The 19,728-nt window shown below is 42.1% G+C and overlaps 1 protein-coding gene across 7 annotated transcripts in view; it reads left to right on the top strand.

Moving 5' to 3' along the window:
• The window catches only part of cald1a (caldesmon 1a), a 74,148-nt gene that overhangs the window by 30,479 nt on the left and 23,941 nt on the right, over positions 1–19,728 (top strand). For 5 of the 7 annotated variants that reach the window (XR_012770146.1, XM_075471387.1, XM_075471385.1 and 2 more), the window contains exons 2-5: positions 4,354–4,439; positions 15,137–15,274; positions 18,727–19,147; positions 19,242–19,274. Coding sequence is in view for 6 of the 7 variants with exons in the window: in XM_075471387.1 (XP_075327502.1) it covers positions 4,363–4,439; positions 15,137–15,274; positions 18,727–19,147; positions 19,242–19,274 (669 nt within the window). In the remaining variant the exon portion in view is untranslated. Of the gene's footprint in view, positions 1–3,171; positions 3,288–4,353; positions 4,440–15,136; positions 15,275–18,726; positions 19,148–19,241; positions 19,275–19,728 lie in introns of those variants that run through there. The other 2 variants (XM_075471386.1, XM_075471390.1) reach the window with 2 other exon arrangements.

The raw sequence follows: 19,728 nt of genomic DNA, 5'->3' as shown, positions 1-19,728 counted from the left end.
TTCCCGGAATGCCTTTCCTCACCTGCACACCTGTAACCTCTGGACACATCTCTCCTCTCCTCTGCAGCTCAGCAGCACATTTCTGTCCTCACAATGTAAACTCAGCCCGGGTGATAATGCTCCCCTTTCTTCCTTTTAGGGCAAAAATGTAAGCTGGAGGCTGTGGTATGTGTTAGCTGGTCCTGCCCTTTTCTCTCACAGCTGTGTAAAAGGGTTAAGAAGCACCTATTGGAGTACTATTGCACAATGTTATCAGTTATCAGTCTTGTGAAGGAATGTTTGGCCCACTCGTTTTTTATATCGTTGCTTCGATTCATTGAGGTTTCTGAAAAGCTCTTTTAAGGCCCCACCCCAGCATTTCGGTTTGGTTGGAGTCTGGACTTGATTCTTTGGTTTTTCTGCCATTTGTTTGTAGATTTGAGGTCCTGCTGCATGACCCAATATCAGCCAGGAGTTCATGTTCGAATCAGTGGCTGCAAAACGATCCCAAATCAACCCCCACGCCGCCATTTTTGGTCTCACCTGCCCAAAGACGTGTTGTTTGTTCAGAAGCAGCTTTGCAAACCTGAGCTTATTTAGTGTTCAGCTCATCTGGATCCGGTCTTCTATCAGTTCCCAGAGTCAGAACCAGACATGGAGGAGCTGCATTCAGCTTCTATGCTCCACATGTCTGGAACAAACTCCCAGAAAGCCTCAGATCAGCTGAAACACTCAGTGGATTTAAGACACACCTATTTTCAGCTGCGTTTGAATAAAGCTCCAAATCTGAAGCTTGAGTTTCAAAACTTAATCACATCTTAACTCCTGATTTTATCTATTGTTCTTATTTCTTTCTTTTTTTTGTTTAAAATTGAATTCATGCTTTTTATTTCTACTGTTTTAATGTCTCCGTAAAGCACTTTGAATCGCCTTGTAGTTGAATTGTGCTGTACAGATAAACTTGCCTTTTTTGAATTGTACTGTCTGAGATTCAGCTCTTTGAGCATTGCACATCGTGACCTCGGGTGAACTTGCTGGGACGTCCACTCCTGGGAAGATTGACAGCTTTTCTTTCCACTCGTGTGCTGTTGTTCAGCCATGATTCATGGCATGATAAACCCGATAATAATACAGGGCCACAGGTACAATCCTTTTTAAAACCTTTCCTTTGAACTGCAGTGGGTCAGATCTTCGTGTTATTGGTACATTAAAGGTCACTTTAGAATAACTTTATCCCCATTGTAGCAGGAACAAGCCTCCTCTGTTCCTTTATTTTCCAAACCTCGTTTTTTACTTGTTCAGCTTTAATTCCCTTTTGTGCTCGATAACCAAAACAGTAACTGCACGCACAAGGATCCACGGGAGCAGCTGCGTTCAACTGGCATGTGAATGAGTCATTTGGAGACTCTTTCAAGTCCTTTCTGCTAAAATCAAAGGTTAAATAGGAGCATTCCTTGCATAGCTCCATAACCATAACGTGGAGATGAATGTGTTTGTGTTAAGGCTGCGAGGGGATGCTTGCTCTTAGTGAAAAATCTGACCAAAAGGCCTCTCTTTTTGAAAGACTGGTATGCAAGCATTAGGCACATTTCACCAGAGACTAAAATAGATCCCGTACCGCTGGCCCATAACTTATTCCTTCGCTTGCTCCCGCAGTAATTTGGCCGACAGGGTTACATTGTTTTAGCTCTTTTAACTGAGGACTTTGGGAGAAAACAGAGGCATTATAAGGTGGTGTAATCCCAGTGGCTGCGAGGATAATATCAACTTACCTTTAAAGGCTTTCGAGCGATTGGCACTTAGAAAGCGGGTTGTGTGCCAGGGTCTGGCAGTCTCGACAGGTAGTAATTTGACTGGTAAATGTGTCATTATAGCCATTGTAGAAGGCAGGGGCAGACGGGGAAAGAGAAAGATGGGAGGCAGAAAAGAAAAAGGAGAGACGGCTTAAGAAGGGGCAGCGAGTCGATGGATGGAAGCAAAGAGGAATAAATGAACAGATGCAGGAAAGGAAGGAGATGTTGTGCAGCAGACAGGCTCAGGCAAGCTGGAAATGTCACAAAATGTTGCTCAACTTTATGGAATACTTGGTCTCTCCTCTCTTGGCTTTGTTAGTTTTGCAAAGTGTGGGTGGTCCCCTGACTGGTGCACACAACAGTCTCACTCCTGGGTCTCACTCTGTTCAACGTGGTGATTCCTCATGGCGGAGGCAGAACAATGAGACTGCTGCATGCATCCTGCATCGCCTTTTAAAAAGGCTATTTCCTCAGGTTTATCAATCAATTCCAGCTTGGATTGTACAGTAATCCAACCGGTTTTATTTCAATCTACCTACCAATTATCTTCCAAGAGTAAATGACAAGGTTTTAAAGGGCTTAAAGTCCTCCTGCACTTAAAATGCAGTCCTCATCTCAGCTGAATAAATCACGCTTTATTTGCAAAAATAAACCCTAAATTTATACGCTTGCGTGATTGCGTTGCTAATAAGTTTGTGTCCCTTGGCGTCGCTGGTTCTAGGAAGTATGTGATTAGACTGGTGATGTTTGGAGGCCTTGTCGGTTTTAGTTATTGCTCTCATTTAGTCTTAATTACAGTTGTATGAGTAGCCCCACATCCAAGAGTCCTTTCCCTCCCTGCTGTTTCACAAAAGACACTAAGTGTGCATCTAAACATAGACGGTGAATTCTTGTGGTATTTGGAGTATCTCGGATGAGTCCCAGACTGCTTCTGGAGTGCAGTAGCATGGAGAGAAGGCTGTGTTTACTGTACGGGCTCATGGGGAGGCGGGGACGGGGCGAGAATCCACAATGAGGAGGACAACACTTCAGGCTTTCTCACAGGATCTCTCTCCTTTGTGGGTTTCCTCAGCATGCATGCATCTGTTTGGCTTATTAGCATGAGCGTGCGTGCGTGCATACCTGGGTGCAGATGTGTCTGATGTGGGACTGCAGATGGAAGTTAAAGGAAGCAAGAGAGCGAGTTTATAGGAAGCGGCGAGCGAAAAACAAAGTTTAGCCAAGCTCTGACATGTCGGTAAACAGCACAGGAAAAGTTAGCAGCAGAGATAGGGGAGAGAAGGAGAGGCAGGAAGGGGCAGGGAGGGAGGAAGGGGAGGTGAAGGGGGCAAAACTGGGAGATAGAAGGAAGGAGGTCACTAAGGGATGTAGGGAGGGACGACCAGCAGGGAGGGGACAGAAGCAGGCGTTTGCCTTTTCATTTCCAGCCCAGCTGTGGGACACTACTACGACTACAAGTGGCTGCGTTTGTGTCTTTGCTTAAACAAATGGTGTGAAAGAAACGGCTAATTCAAGGTATGAGAAAGTTTCTGCTTCTTCCGTATTACCAGAACTCCCTTAAATGCATCCTGTTGGGTTAGTCCCTTGTTTACCTGCTCATGGAGCATTTGAATATGACGGCAGCTGCTCATTTAGCATCTGTTTGCTACGTGTGGTAGATGCTGGTTTCAGTTTAGCAGGGATCGTAGAAGTGTGATGGGAGGCTCGGCAGTTCCTGGGTGGTCTCGACCCTCGCAGACAGTCGTGTACACACTGGAAAAAATGCCCCTCCAAAAATAAGTAAAAAAACAACAAATAAAAGACGTTTTTGCTTGAAATAAGCAAAAAAAATCTGAAAATGGAACGAGTGAAAATCGGCTTGTCGAGATTTCTTGAAATAAGATGTGATATTTAGGACTTTTGAGATAAAAGTGATCTTGAAATTAGCTTAAAAACCTCTTCACAAGTAAAAAGAAAAGCTTGTTTCATTTGAAATATTACTCAAAACAATTTGTTTTCAAGACTTTTTCATTTAACAAGAAATTCCAGATGTATTGTCTTCAAACAAGTCCCTATATCTGGCTGAAATGGTACTTGTTAGGCAGTTGTGTCTTATATTAAGTGTAATGAGATATTTTGACTAGAAATGAGACAAATATACTTGGTAAGACTTGTCACCTAAACAGGCTCGTAAACAGCAAGTCGAATAGCTTTTAAACACAGAAGCAAACCCAGTTTGAGACGCCGTTTAAGTGTTGCATGCGAGAATTCAAAAAGAAGCCGAATGGTTGTCACAACTGAGCTGTTTCCTGTGTCACTTCCCCCTTTTCTCAAGAAAAGCCGCCCCGTGTTGTGCCAAATAAATGCTTTTAATGTGAAACACCAATCCAAGAAAATGCCATTTGGTTTACAAGCAACGACACACGAACACTTCTGATGTTGTTATCGGTGATGTCGTTTAAGAAATGAACTTTATTTAGATTTAAACCGGTGAACCAGAAGTTCGTGCCCTCAGGTCACAGAAAATGCATTTACTTCCTGTTTCCTTTGAGAAAAGTGGAGTAGATTAACACGTCTGTGTTTGATGATGTCACCCCCGCAGGGCACAATCATGGAAGAAATGGACTTTGAGCGGCGCCGCGAGCTGAGGAGGCAAAAGCGGGAGGAGATGCGCCTGGAAGCTGAACGGTGAGACTCTCCTGATTTGTCCGGGGTTCAAACTCGCAGATCACTCCAGGTTTCCCGTATAATTCTGGCTTAAAGAGCACCTGCGGTCCGGAGGAGGAGGCCGTGCTGTCATTTATGATGTTTGCTGCTCAGGTTGTTAAAACACTGCAGCGCGGCCTGTGTTGTGTAATAAAGCTCCGCTTGTTAATGCTCAGCACACCACCTCTGATGCTCGTGCCAAGTTTGGGGAGGAAGGAGCCAGGAGCTGGATCTTTGAAAAACATCACTCAGCAACTATTGGCTTCCCCAAAGCAGGCGAGAAGAAAAAGGGCTGATAGGAAATCTGATACGCAGTGTGATGACCTTTAATGTTCAATCCTGCCCTGCCTCCCTGTTTCCAATTTTCTCTCTCAGATACGGCGGCCTTGTGAACCCTCTTTGATTCAGTGGAAGAAACTGATTAAACCAAAGTTCGTTTCAGCAAATTGATTAAGCGCTAACCCACCAAGTGGACTAATCAGAAATAGCTGAAAGTTTTCATACGAGTCGTTTCATCTCTGCTGCAATTAAGGATGAGTCTGATGCGGATGCAGATAACTGGCCAAGGTCACTTGACTCTGAGAAGGCATCACTCTGGGAAAACAAGCTGACACAGGTTTGACCACTGCTGAATGCATCAATGTTTTTCCCTGATAATTCTCTCTTACAGCACTGAAAATATGCCAGTAGCATTTATCGATGTCAGGAGCAAGGTCGGCTGCTGAAGGTATAATGGCTTCTCCCGTGTCAATGAAACCTGCACCACTTAGCCACGCTGGGTAATGAAATTCAGGGTTAAGACACTGAAACTAAACTACTTCCATGTTGCAGCTGCTGAATTCAATGACTTGAACTCCCAAAAATTAAGGCTGAATATTAAACTGCGGAAAGACAGAAACGGAGCCCAAATGATGCGTCCTCGCTTCCAAAATGATCTCTCCACAGATTGAAATTTGCATGTGTATTTAAGTTAACTTCATAAACTTTCAAACGTCCACAGAGATAGTGTTAGCCATGGCTATGGCTAACACTACATGGCTATGGCTAACACTACACATAGCTAACATGTTAGCAAGTTAAAATGTTGGCTAACATGTTAGCAAACATCTGTATGGATGATTTTACTGGTTGCATTTGCTCCTTAAGTTTGGCACATAACCTATAAGCCTTTTCATCATCTTGCATCTTATTGCTAATTCCATCACAGGCTGAATATTAAACTGCGGAAAGACAGAAACGGAGCCCAAATGATGCGTCCTCACTTCCAAAATGATCTCTCCACAGATTGAAATTTGCATGTGCATTTAAGTTCTGACTTCATAAACTTTAAAACGTCCGCAGAGATAGTGTTAGCGATGGCTATGGCTAACACTACACATAGCTAACATGTTAGCAAGTTAAAATGTTGGCTAACATGTTAACATGTTAGCCATAGCTAACATGTTAGCAAGTTAAAATATTGGCTAACATGTTAGCAAGCATCTGTATGGATTTTTATAAGTTTGGCTGATAACCTATAAGCCTTTTCATAATTTTGCATCTTGTCGCTAATTCCATCACAGTATTTATTAGCAGCTAACTTTTTTTTAGCCTGGTATCTGGTGCCAGGCGGGTTGTGTAGGGGGGCTTTTTATCTTTTTTTTAAGGTTTTTTTATCTAAATATGTCTGCCAGCTTCTGGGTGATCTGTTTTACCCCAGTTTACGTGTTAAAAACTTAACATGACATGAAACCACAACTTGCTATTTACAGATACAGCAGTGTGTTGATGTTCTTATCAGAGGGGCACAGCCTCTCCCCTCTCAGTGCCTCGTGTTTCCTGCTCAAAAGATGTCATGGGTGCAAACATGCACTTTTCCTTTGGCGGAAGTGAAGTTCTTGTTCAGCTCTACTGAATAAAAATACCTTTTTTGTGGGTAAAGAGTCCCAGAAACAGAGGCTTCCAGTCTGAATCTGATCAGTTTCATCTGGGTCTGAGTGGTTTTATGTGACCCCTCTAAGGCTGGACTGTTGCCCGAGTATTGCTGCAACATGTTTTGTTGGAAAGCTGCAGAGATGGAAGAGAGGGATGTTGTTTGGCCAACAGCGGAGGTCATCTCAGAGTTTAAGAAGTGTTTTTGTGACGTCGGCGTGGCGGAACGCATGATTCTGTGTGCTTTCTGAAATGATTAACCGGTCCAGCATTTAGATGACTCAGTTGTTTTTAGTGTGAATGAGTAAATCTGAGCACCTGCAACGCAGTAAAGGCTCTTCTATGCAGCTTTATGGGGCTCCGTTACAAATGTTAATGATAGAAATGTTTATGGGCCAAAACAGTTTGCAAGAATATAGTAAAATGCTCCGAGCTGTGCTTCCATTCGTTAGTTTCAGAGGGAAACACTGACTGATTTTGTTTAACAGTTACGCAGAGTTAATTTTTGTGGTATCTTTTATTTTTCACCTCGTAGATTTTTATGCTCAGTTCCTGAAACGCACCTTAAACGGCTTATTGAAGCGAGTCTTGATGATTTCCCCATGTAAAAGCCCCCCTGCTGCTGGTTATTTATCCCATTTTCAAGTGTTTATGTAAGAGAAAAATGGAATTTGGCAGAAAGTATTCCCTGAGAAGAGGCGACAGAAGGGACGAGGGCCGACTGAAAGAAAGAGATAAAAGGAAACGAGTAAGAGTCGTAAGCACCTTCAAGATTTACACCGCCTGGAGGCAGCCGCCATGGCAACACGCCGCTCCTGTAATTGATAAAAGACTACATCCCGACATTGTTTCCATTTCTGCCCAATACATCGAAACAATCAATATTTACATGCCCGTCTTGGTTGGATTAGTCGGAACCACATGTTGTGTCGTTGGCCTGCTCGCATTCAACCATAACTGTGCGTGCTGTGAGGAGAGTTTGGGGAGATTGTGGGGCCGAGTAATAACGGCTGTAGGAATGCCAAATTCCTGACTATTATAAGTGTTTACTGGCCAGGACCAGCGTGGTTTCCTTCATGCTGGGACGCTGCGACTGTCTGTGTGAGAGGGTGTTAGTTTGCTTTATTTGTGCACATGCAGAGCTTTAACACTGTGAGCATGTTGTGGGGTCTCTCTCCCTGTTTCAGACGCATCGGTGTGCAGCATGATTATCCGCCCCGATCCTTCACGCCCTCGTGTGCTCTTCAGCTCGCTGCTCGTCGTGTGTTTTCCATCACCGAAGCACAGTCAGACAGGAATGTCTCCAAAGACGGCGCTTGGAATTTTCCCAGTCAATTCGGTGACCAGCTTCTGCTAAATTTGGCCTTTCTCTGCGACAGTTTCCATGCACATGGAAGTTTTTCTGTGCCATCAGAGTTTGAATATGAATTTCTAATATTGAATTTTTACAGCATCAAAATCAGACTTTGAATTTGAAAAACCAACAGTGTAAAAAAAAAATCAATTTCTAAAAACAAAAATCAGTGGAAAAAAATTCAATGGAAAAAAATCTACTTAAAAAAAATCAACTTAAAAAAATCAGTGGGAAAAAAATTCAACTTCAAAAAATTTTATGGAAAAAAATTCAACTTCAAAAAATTTTATGGAAAAAAATTCAACTTCAAAAAAATGTTATGGAAAAAAATTCAGAGGCAAAAATTCAATGGAAAAAAATCAACTTAAAAAAAATTCAACTTAAAAAAATGCAGTGGAAAAAAAATCAATGGAAAAAAAAATCAGTGGGAAAAAAATTCAACTTCAAAAAATTTTATGGAAAAAAATTCAACTTAAAAAAAATTCAACTTAAAAAAATGCAGTGGAAAAAAATCAATGGAAAAAAATTAAACTTAAAAAAAATCAGTGGAAAAAGAACCAGACTCCCCATCCGGGTAATCAGGGAGAAGCAATCGATCCCTGTCTCAATTCATCCAACGGCAGCCAATCAAGTTACGCTCCATTGGACAGATCAGCCATGTCCAGCCAAGCTACGGTCGGCCATTTATTCGGGCACAAGCGCAGCAGAGGAATCAAACCGATGAGTAAAGAATAGCCAGCTCCTCTCAGTTTGCTGGTGTCGCTTTTTCCAGCTGACCTAATGCAACTGGAAAGTCCGCTGTCTCTTTGCCCCTCACTGGGTGTTACCCTGTCACACGTCTGCTGTTACTGTGCAGCGTTGGCTGGTGATTAAACAGGAAGCAGGCTCACATTTTGTGAAATATGATATTTGCTTTCTTGTTTGTGAAAACATAAACCCTGTTTTTTTTTATCCTTTGGCATAAAGAATAGAAAGGATATGTAGCTTTGTGCTAAGCTAACAGCTCGCTGATGCATCTCATGCAGATTCTTATGTGAGTGTGATCGACAGTAAATAGTAAAGTAGCCTTTATATAGACTTTTAATGGTGTCTTTGTGCCATTTCCAGTCTAATATACGGTTTTAATGATTTACAAGGCAGGTTTGATTCAGGGCAGGTTTTTGGAACAATTGAATTGTTCTACTTTGTTCATTTTTAAAAAAATCTTTAATGTCCCTTTTGAGGAAAATCTATTTCCCTCTTTCACATTTCTAGTCAAAATATCTCATTACACTTAATATAAGACACAACTGCCAAACAAGCACTATTTCAGCCAGATATAGGGACTTGTTTTAATACAATTCATCTGGAATATCTTATTAAATGAAAAAGTCTTGAAAACAAATTGTTTTGAGTCCGATTTCATATGAAACAAGCTTTTTTTTACATTTGAAGAGGTTTTTAAGCTAATTTCAAGATCACTTTTATCTCAAAAGTCCTAAATATCACATTTTATTTAAAGAAATCTTGACAAGCCGATTTTCACTAGTTCCATTGGCAGATTTTTTTGCTTATTTCAATCAAAAACGTCTTTTATTTGCTGTTTTTTTTTACTTATTTTTGGAGGGGCATTTTTTCCAGTGCACTCTCTCCTGTTTCCTTTTCCTCCTCTCCTTCTTCTTCAGGTTTCGGAGGCTTTCTTCTCCTTTTCTTCACTTGTCTTCTTTCCTCTACCTTGGCCTGAACCTCCCATCTCAGTCAGCACCTCCCCCCACTGCCTCTTTTTCCTGCATCTGCATCTGTCTCTTCCTCTTTTTTTTCGATGCAAATTCTGCTTTCTCACTTTCTCCCCACCGCCATCGTCCCATTCCTCCCCTTCCTCTTCATTCTTTACATCTGTGCTGGCACTCCCACTTCGAGAGACCAGGAAGTGCAGAGGAAATAACACCCATCCTCCGTGAATGAGCCATGTCAAACAACCCCCGCCCTGGCTGAACGGCCCAGTCCTGCATCATAAAGCTTTAGTTCTGACAGGGAGACGGAGGACAATACAGATCGAGGCTTTATGATCTGGGCTGAGAGCCTGATCTTGCTTTCTTTTATTATTTACATGCTGTACAATCTCAGTCATCTGTGAGTGAGAGTAGATGCAGTCTGGGGGAATTCGTATCCCAGCAAACACTGTGTGTCCTTGGAGTGTGTCCAGTGGAGAGCAGGGTGGGGTCGGGGGGGGGAGGAGGCAGACGGGGTAGGTTGCGGTCCTGTGGGGCGGCAATAGGAAGGGAAATAGTCCAGAAAGGCCAGCGTGGGAATGGGTCAGCATTTCTGACAGCGCAGTCCGAGCCCCCTCCCTCCCTCTAACATCCCCTCCTTCTCTTCTCCTCCCTCCCCTCGGTTCACCACAGCCTTCCCTCCCCTCCCTCCCTACCCTCTGTCCCTCTCTTGCCACGGAGGGGTGAAGAAGTCTTTTCTCATGAGCTTTTCCCAAATTGTTTTCTCTGACATTTCTGAGATATTTTGCTGCAAAGATAATATTTGGACATATTTCTGCCTAATAGGCTCACCGATGGCGTTGCTTTGTGTGCAGACTGATAACTCTCCCAATGCAGAGAGTCCTCCGCTGTACCATTCAGCACGTACGGGCTCATCAGGAACATGTGCGTCAAATTATTCAGCTGCATCATAGCTGCCACATGTAAAAGTAAATGTATTAGCAGCAGCTATAACCGCGCCTGCTGCTCGCTTTGTATTCGTTACCCCAGAAGTAAGCATCTGTTGCGCCGTATATTCTGGCCAACACGCATACCTGAAGCTTATTACTGTGGCTACACATCATTTTCTACAGGAAAAGTTGACTTTGATCAAATCTGCAGATTACTCCTTTTTCCATTATTGTGCACGCCCTGTCCCTTCCCGTTTTTCATTTCCCGCTTCTCCTTTTTATCCCTCCTCTCCATTTCACTTGCTCTTTCTCTCCCCCCCCCAGCTTCCACCTCAGCCCATATTTCTGTCAGTATGCTGATGGAGTTTGGGGCCTAGGTAAGGAAGGGGATATTAAATCAGAGCTTGGGTTGTGCATGCGGCTCCAACCAGGGCCGTGATTGACAGGAATGCTAATTCAGCTTTTAGGAGTTTGTTCTTCTCTCCTACTGGGGAATCTTTAACCCTGAGATTGTCGTTGCCGTCAACGCCACCGAGGACTCTTTTGTTCCATTTTTAGCCGCTGTCGTTTAGCTCCCTCTTTCTCATGACATTTGGTGCCATTTCTGGGATGGATCAGTCCCTTGGGAGTTACGGCAGTTGTTTAACGACCTTTTTTTTAATCGAAAAAAACATTTTAAATAAGGGTTAATGTGCTTTCTATTACAGGGGATCTCAGTCTTGAATGGACGTTGTGACAAATGTAAGCTAACTGTAAACGCTGTTCTTTCAGCAACAGTCTGAATTCTTTGTGCTGTTACTGCTGAGAATAAACTAAATTAAATGTGCTAATGTGCTGTATAGAAAAGTTTCTCTCAGAGTGAAAGTTTCTGGCACAACTTCACCTACAATCAGTGAAAAAAAGTTTTAAAAATCATTAAGAAAATCAAGTTCGCCGTCTTAAAATTAGGTAAGTACCAACAACACACGCCATATTATTCAATTCAATTCAGTTTATTTATATAGCGCCAAATTACAACAAAATGGCATCTCAAGGCACTTAGATAATATGGTAGAATTCAAGCCAATTGGAGTTCAATTCATTGTAATCATAATTATTTTCAAAATAATCCAATTCATTCATATAGAGCCAATTCAAAAACAATTTGCTAGCTAAGGAAACCAACAGATTGCACTCAAACTCGTCTTCAGTCCAATCTCCCGTCAGAACATCCCGTTATGCTTTTGTCATTATTATTAAAAAATAATACATCCCGATTTAACACCTTCTAAAACTTGAAGTAATGGTTTCCTGTGTGACGTTATCAGTCTCTCTCATGGTGAGGAGGAATCTTGGCCCACTCTTCTGGCTGAGGTCTGGACTCTGACTGGACCATTGCAACACCTTGATTCTTCTCTTTTTCACACATTCTGCTGTAGATCTGCTGCATATTCAGGCGAGAAAGTAGTCGTTTAGATCCCCAATGTGTTGAAAACCTGACAAAATACCGGCTGTTTACAATTTTGTTCCCACGAATTCGGCGCTACTAAAGCTAGCCGCAGTGAGCAACGCACTTCCTGTTATTTTCACAAAATAAAATACCCGTTGCCTTTTATCATAGGGAAAGCCATTACCATACAATTGGTGCTTTTGTTTTGAAAACAGGAAGTGAACCTACCCTCGTTGTAGCTAGCTTGAAACTGCCGTTTTGACAGGAAATGACGATCGGCGACGTCACGTTACGTTGCATCTTGGGTAGTTTGAGTATGAGTAGTAACCTCATGATGCATACCCAACATTTCGGAGAATCTAGTATGCATCCGGGAACTTCTCGCTTACTCAAACTCGCACACTAACTGAAAAAGTTATTATGAGTAGTAGGAGAAGTATGCGGTTTCGAACACAGCCTTTTTCTCATTTATAATGAGCCGAATGTTTAACATGCTAACAGAGAACTGTAGTCTGATGTAGCTAGTTATCTTTGCAATGTATCCGAGCATTGCAGTCTGACCATGCTGGCACATCCAGTCCTGGGAAGATTGGCAAGCGCCTCGTATATCTTCCACCTGTGAACACACCTGAATGCTTCAGATCAGCAAACCCATACCCTTTTAATTCCTACAGAAGCAGAAAAAGAGTTTTCTTCTACATTTTGGCTTAGTTTTTGTATAACACACATGTGTTGTTGTTCATCTGAAGTAGGACTTACTTCATTTTAAGGACATGCTACGGTTTTAATGATGTTCTCGTATTTCAGACCTTTGAATTAAAAGAGGAAAAAGTCAAAGGTCTGAACTCCTGCAACACATATAGGTTATGGAGCAGTAGCTTGACCCCTGTTCCAGGAAAATGCAAGCCCTCCTGATCAATAAACACACCACCCACAAGCTTTATGCACACTCAGGTGCAAAATTCATAACAGCTGAACACACAAAAGCAACTCAGGTATATTTAAATTCACACAGTATGAGAGCTGCACATGCTGAGCTCCAGTGATGAGTGATTAAATAAAAGCAAATAGATTCTTAAGTGATAACTGACATTAGCTTGGAGCTGCATGTGTAGATTTAAGGGGAAATAAAGCCGGTGTCCCCTTACAGCGTGGACTGAAAAGCCTTCAGGTGGCTTGTTAATCCCGGTCCCACAGCAGGCAGGACTTTTATACATTTTGTGATGACACAGCCCACACATTTAAGGAAAAGATCCGCTTTACTAATCACACAACTGCACTGGAAAAAATCAAAGTCTTACCAAGTATATTTGTCTCATTTCTAGTCAAAATATCTCATTACACTTAATATAAGACACAACTGCCTAACAAGTACTATTTCAGCCAGATATAGGGACTTGTTTGAAGACAATACATTTGGAAAAGTCTTGAAAACAAATAGTTTTGAGTCGGATTTCATATTAAACAAGCTTTTTTTTTTACATTTGAAGAGGTTTTTAAGCTAATTTCAAGATCACTTTTATCTCAAAAGTCCTAAATATCACATCTTATTTCAAGAAATCTTGAAAAGCCCATTTTCACTAGTTCCATTGGCAGATTTTTTTGCTTATTTCAAGCAAAAACGTCTTGTATTTGTTGTTTTTCTTACTTATTTTTGGAGGGGCATTTTTTCCAGTGTGAGCACATTACACCAGGATTTCTGTTCCTTTTTTAAACCCTCTCAGGCCTTGGAGAACCTGATAACGGCCACAAACAGAAGCACATTGGCATCTTCTTCTTTGGTGAAGCCAGTTTTCCAAAACACAAAGTTATCTGAGCTGAGGAGGCACACGTGTGAAGGACCGCCTGTCATCACTGATGTCACCATCCCACCGGTGTTGATCGGGCGTTAGCGGATTCATCTGTTCTGACAACATCAGCCCGCTAACGTTGGAAAAGGAGCGAAACAAAGGAGAAATTCTTGTTCACAAGCTGTTAAACCTCACATAAACCAAAGCAGCTTCAGCTCAGCTCACCACACATGTTGCAATTAACATGCAGTGGCATGCTTGGCTGGCTAGCCTCAAAGGCTGCGCTGTGATCTTAGGTAGCTAGGCATGTGGTTAGCAGTGGGAGTGTAAAGGTCAGCCGGGGCCACGCAGATGAAGCATGCAGCTGAGTTCATAGATGTCAGGTGGCCAGTTTTTTGGGAAGGAATTTGGCGCTTTGGGGGAACAAGTTAGATATCAATATTTTATGATGCATAATCTGCATTTCAGCATCAGATGTGCTTCACATTTGGGTGTAGTCGGTCTGCCAAAAACTGCCTATTGTACTGCAGTTCTCAGTGAAGAGTTTCCTGCATTCCCCAGACCGACTCTGGACGGGCCCCAGAGAAAGGCCTGAACTTGTTGCTTTCAATCAAATTTAAGCGCATAAAAATACAGAAGCTTTCCAGCCAACTAGCGTCTTGTTTCTGACATCTTGCAGCTGCACACTTTACTTAAACCACCGCTTTGGATGATATGTTCATAATCCACTGTGTGTCTGCTTTGGATTTTGTTCTGTCATGGTGTATATATTTTTTCCTTTTTTATTTTGCAACATTACATCCCTGTTATTAAGGTTCAGTCTTTGTGTCTCGTGCAAAAACAGATGTTTACCGTTGTTTTAGACACGACCCGCTATGACCCTGTTCCATCTGCTGTATGCTTGACCAGTAATGCATCGCAGTAAGCAGCACAACGTTAAGGCAGAACAGAAACTTTAAGGTTCAAGCCCAACAGCTGTTTTTTGGAGCTTACTTTAGGACATCTTTTAAAAGAAAAGTCATTCGCTGTCTTATCAGAAGCCGGATGAGAGAATCAATACAACCCTTGTGTCTCGTCTTTTACAGCTACAGCCAGCAGCCCACTTCCCTAAATGTCAGCAGAAAGTAGTTTGGACGCAACATAAAGTATGTTTACTTCAGAAAAATCTGCCCTTGTACTAAATTTCTGGAGGAATTATACACATTAAAGTTTTGCCTTTAACCAGAACACTTTTTCGTGGCTCTGTTATCCTCAGCCAAGCCAGGTCTCCAGACCGACTCTTTATCAGCTTGTGAAAACTGCAGCCACGATAAGAAGTATTGGTTGTTGCACAGCGGACAGGTCGGCTTGATAAGAGGAGGGGGAGAAAAAACTGAAGCAAATCCATCAGCTTTGGTCACTGTGCTGATTACAGTCCAATTTAAAGAATCATTCACTTTGAAGCTTCGAACTTGGAGGGTTAATTGAGAATGGAAAGAAGGGTTGAAGGCTGGAAAAGAAAGAAAGAAAAAACGTGTCCTTCTCGGGCTCACTTTCTTCTTTTGTCTCCCTCAGGATGGCGCGGAATGACGATGATGAAGAGGAGGCTGCCCGTGAGAGGAGGCGCAGGGCACGCCAGGAGAGGATGAAGAGCAGGGAGGGCGAGGAGCCCAGCGGCCAGCCTGACAGCCTGGCCATGACCAACAGCCACAGGTGATGAATTTGTTGTCGGCAGCTTGCCTCCCCTGATTTCTGCTCAAGCCCAAGTGAGAATGCACCGTCAGAAGGGCTGCATAATATCTCAAAAATGCATCTTTATCACAATATCAACATGGCAAAGACATTTTGACCTGAAGTTGGACAAACACAGGCTTATTAATGAGGGCTGCATTCCTCTCATTCCTCTGAGAGGAAGTTCTTCAACAACCAGCATGCACAGGCTTTAGAAGTAGACTATAGTCCTTGTTAATCCCCATATATTGAAGAGTTTGAATATATATATATATATATAACAAGTCATATCGTGGTGCAATATTTAGCAGTGATGTTGGATATTGCATGTTTTCATAAACTGTAAGTTTGACATTCAGTTGTTCGCTGATTTAATCCCTGGCAAGCTCAGAGGAATGCCTCCAAAATCCTTTCACATAGAGAGAATATATTGCACTTTATCTGAGGACTCCTCACAGACAATGAAAGCCCCATTTGCCTTGGTTACCACTGCAAAAAAATGTACATTTTTCCATTTTCCCAAGGCACATATATACTTTTCTGAGATAGCTAAAGCAGATTTTCTTTTTTTATACGATGTATCCTCAGACACAGTCTGAAATGGAGAGCAATTACCTCCAGTAAGTGGCTAGCACTACTAGAGGATACTCTTGTGGCTGTTGTTAGCAAGCTAAAAATTATCCAGCTGATATTGAATTAATTGAAAAGGCTGTCTGACTTTTTAATGATCCAGTTGACTTTAAAATGAGAGGCTTTGAAAAGGTGTTCAGTTTGCATTTCAAGGCTTTTGATGGCACGGTGCACTAATTTAGTGGTGTCTTGAAAGGTTGGTATATAATTATTAATTATACAACATACAGTAGTATTAGCCAATATAGATATTATGTATGGCCATTAAAAAAGAACAAATCACACAAATGGATTAACAGATAATAGATAAATAAATAAATATTGTTAAGAGAAAAGGTTTATTTTTTTAAACATATATAGGCTACATTTCCTTGATTATTTGTATTCTGTGTCAAAATGTTTGCATTTTTAGGAATACAGTGTTCAGTAGTCATTACATAAACTCTTTCATTTGTGTGGGTTTAACTGTTTGGATGACCTGACTTCACCTGATTTCAAGATTTAAATATGACTAATTGCTTTCTTGATCACCCCTTTACTAAAACCACAGTCCTAATTGTTGGTATAACATCCTCCTGCTTGGAGAGAGATACACGTGCAGTGTATGTACCACATAATACATCCATGATGTACCAGTCCACCATTGATACTGTGCTAAAAGTTTGAGGCTAAACTAAATTAGCCTAAGCTAAATTAGGCAAAGCTAAATGCCAGGAAAAAGTCTGAAAAACTGTTAAATTCAATCTTTTTGTTTGTTTGTTTTTAGAGAAAAAAAGCTTCTTGGATAAGTTATTAGTACATTTGTTTGTTTTAGTTAGTTAGTTTGCGTTTTCATCAGCATTTCCATTGTTAGCATTTAGCTAACAGCGTTTTCACACTGTGTTAGCTAATGCTGGCTAATATTGGTGGCTAATATGGCTAATATGCTGCAGCCGCAACCGATCAGGGCTGCTAATGTTACTCTTAAAGTAAACATTTAAACTCTCCCACAGCAGAAACATGCTAGGCAGGGATTCTTCTTGTCTATTTTAGAAAGGTTCATAACTGAATCAAATGATCTGGGGGCGGCAGTCATGTTAGGATGATTTCTCTAAATGCTAATGAATAGATCTTAAGCCTTTACGATCTACTGTATGAGAACATTAATGTGACTTCCAAAGTTAAACTGTGTGCCTACAATATAAATAAAGAATATCACTGTGTCTGCAGCTCCATGCTCAGTGCTCCAGCAGTGCATGATCTCATTCCTTTCCAACAGAAAGGCCCGCCTTGCTAACAAAGGGGCTAAAAATCAATTTCTCTGCAGTTTGAGGTTATGAGATGAATTGTCTTGACTGTAGTGGAAGTGGTGGGTCGAACAGACATCCAGCAACACAGATGCTGCTTTGTGGTCATGATTGTTTCCTCTCTATGAGCTCAGAGATTCATCCTGGGTCGGTCGAACAACAACAGGATTGTGCGGGGAGATGCTGAGACGGGACCTAGCGCTTGCGAGACATTGTTGATTGTGTGGATGGAAGGATAATGTTTGCCAGACTTTTCGGTCAGAATAGTTTGAGTCATGCTGGTTTGAGTGAGGTGGAAGGATGTGGATCGTTAGCCTGTCCACATAGAAAACAGCTGGGTTGGTGTCAGAGAATCACACTGAATGGATTTGAACATGTGATTTCTCAGTATCCTGAAACACTTAACAATGGCATGTATTGATATTGATAATGAAGATCTATTATTGAACTTTGGTGGATTGCAGCAGAGTGTGTGGATGCATGAAATCGGAGTTTTGTGAATTGTCTGTACATATTAGGCGGACACTCACTGGATACTTTAAATTGGGGCTGGGCGAGTTAACTCGTTATTATCACTTATTATTATAACTTGTTAATTATTTAACGCCGCTAAATATTTTATTGCACATTAACGTATTTTAAAAAATTTTTTAAAAATTAATTATTCTTTTTTGGGGCTTTTTTAATGGATAGGAAAGTTCAGAGAGACAGGAAGCAGGGGGCAGAGAGAGGGGGAACGACACGCAGCACATGGCCCTCTGATGCGGGACTCAAACCGGGGCCAGCTTATTATTTCTTTTATTATTGTAAAAGTCTGTTGCTCACAGGCTTTTATTTTGTAAAAGTCTGCTGCTGTCTGCTGTGGAACCGGAAAAGAAAGTAATCTTTGGATCCACCAAACCTGGAGAAGGGTACGGAACTTTTACTCGGCCATTTTCATGTTAAAGTTCTTCCAGACGGCGGAGTCGACAGAACCAAAGTCATCTGTAAACACTGCCAAGTTGAATTGTCTTCTCAGCGTAGTAGTTCCAGTCTAAAATATCACTTAAAGGCAAAACACACAACTGATAGCAGCAAGTCATTCAAGGAAACAGACAGTGGAGCGAGGCTTCTACATAAAAACTACAGAAAGATGCTGATGTTAAAATTGTGTTTGCACAACAAATGTTATGGCACTTTCATTCATATGGCAGCACATTTAAAATAAAGCTAAATGCTAAAAGCTATACACTACTTTTGGATTCATTTTTGGATTTTGCGTACAAATGCGAATAATCGTGATTAATCAGGGAAATCATGTGATAATCAGATTAAACATTTTAATCGTTGCCCAGCCCTACTTTAAATACAGATAGATCTTGATAAAGAGCATCTCGTTGGTGACAGTAGATATCATTTCCCCTGGCCCGCATTGTCTTAACAGCTGACGTCTTCTCTGACCTCAGCGCTTCCTCCTCACTAACAAGAGGAAAAAAAAACACAAACAATGAAATACTTGTGTCTTCTCTCTCCTCCCAGTGTGACAGAAACTGTGAGCAGCTCTTACGGGGGCGGTGGAGACGAAGACGAGCAAGCCTTGCTGGACCGCATGGCCAAACGCGAGGAGAGACGGCAGAGACGCATGAAGGAGTCTCTGGAAAGGCAGCAGCAGCTGGATCCCGCCGTCACAGACAGCAACGACAGCGTCGCCATGGAAAAAAACAACACAGAGGAGGAGAGGCCCTCCTCCTGGCGTAGGGGTCGTAACCGCGACAACGTGGAGGACGAGGAGAAGATGGCGAGCTACGGCTCGAGGAGGGGGGAGAAGGAAGCAGAGGAGCCTGGAGAGGAAGAGGAGGCTGCTCCTGAGGGAGGGGAGGAGGAGGAGGAGGAGGAGGAGGAGGAGCAGAAGGTTGAAGTGGTGGAGGACAAACTGAGGAGGTCTAACTTGAGAGAGCAGGTGAGTCCTCTGCATCCTTGTTCATTTTGTTTTCGCCACTTAATGGTCTTTTGTGACCGATAGTCACTGGAAATGTGACGCTTGTTTTCTGCAGGCATCAGCTGAAGAGCCTATAATGCAAAGCAAGGTATGGTCCCTGAGTCCCAGGCTGTGTTCGAAACCGCATACTGCATACTTCCATACTACATACTTCCATACTGCATACTCATCAATCAGACAGTATGCAGAGCGTTTACCCACAATGCATTTCGCTCCTGCCCGAGCCGAAATCAGCCGGCCTGAAGCTGATTTCTCTTAAGCTCTAAACTCTGTAAACTTTAGCAACATTTGAAACATTTTCAGGCGAGAAAGTAGTCGTTTAGATCCCCAACGTGTTGAAAACCTGACAAAATACCGGCTGTTTACAATTTTGTTCCCTCGAATTCGGCGCTACTAAAGCTAGCCGCAGTGAGCAACGCACTTCCGGTTATTTTCACCAAATAAAATACCCGTTGCCTTTTATCATAGGGAAAGCCATTACCATACAATCGGTGCTTTTGTTTTGAAAACAGGAAGTGAACCTACCCTCGTTGTAGCTAGCT

Source organism: Odontesthes bonariensis, chromosome 8 (assembly GCF_027942865.1).
Source record: "Odontesthes bonariensis isolate fOdoBon6 chromosome 8, fOdoBon6.hap1, whole genome shotgun sequence".
NCBI classification, from domain to species: Eukaryota; Metazoa; Chordata; class Actinopteri; order Atheriniformes; family Atherinopsidae; genus Odontesthes; species Odontesthes bonariensis.
This window is presented reverse-complemented; position numbering and strand designations above follow the sequence as displayed.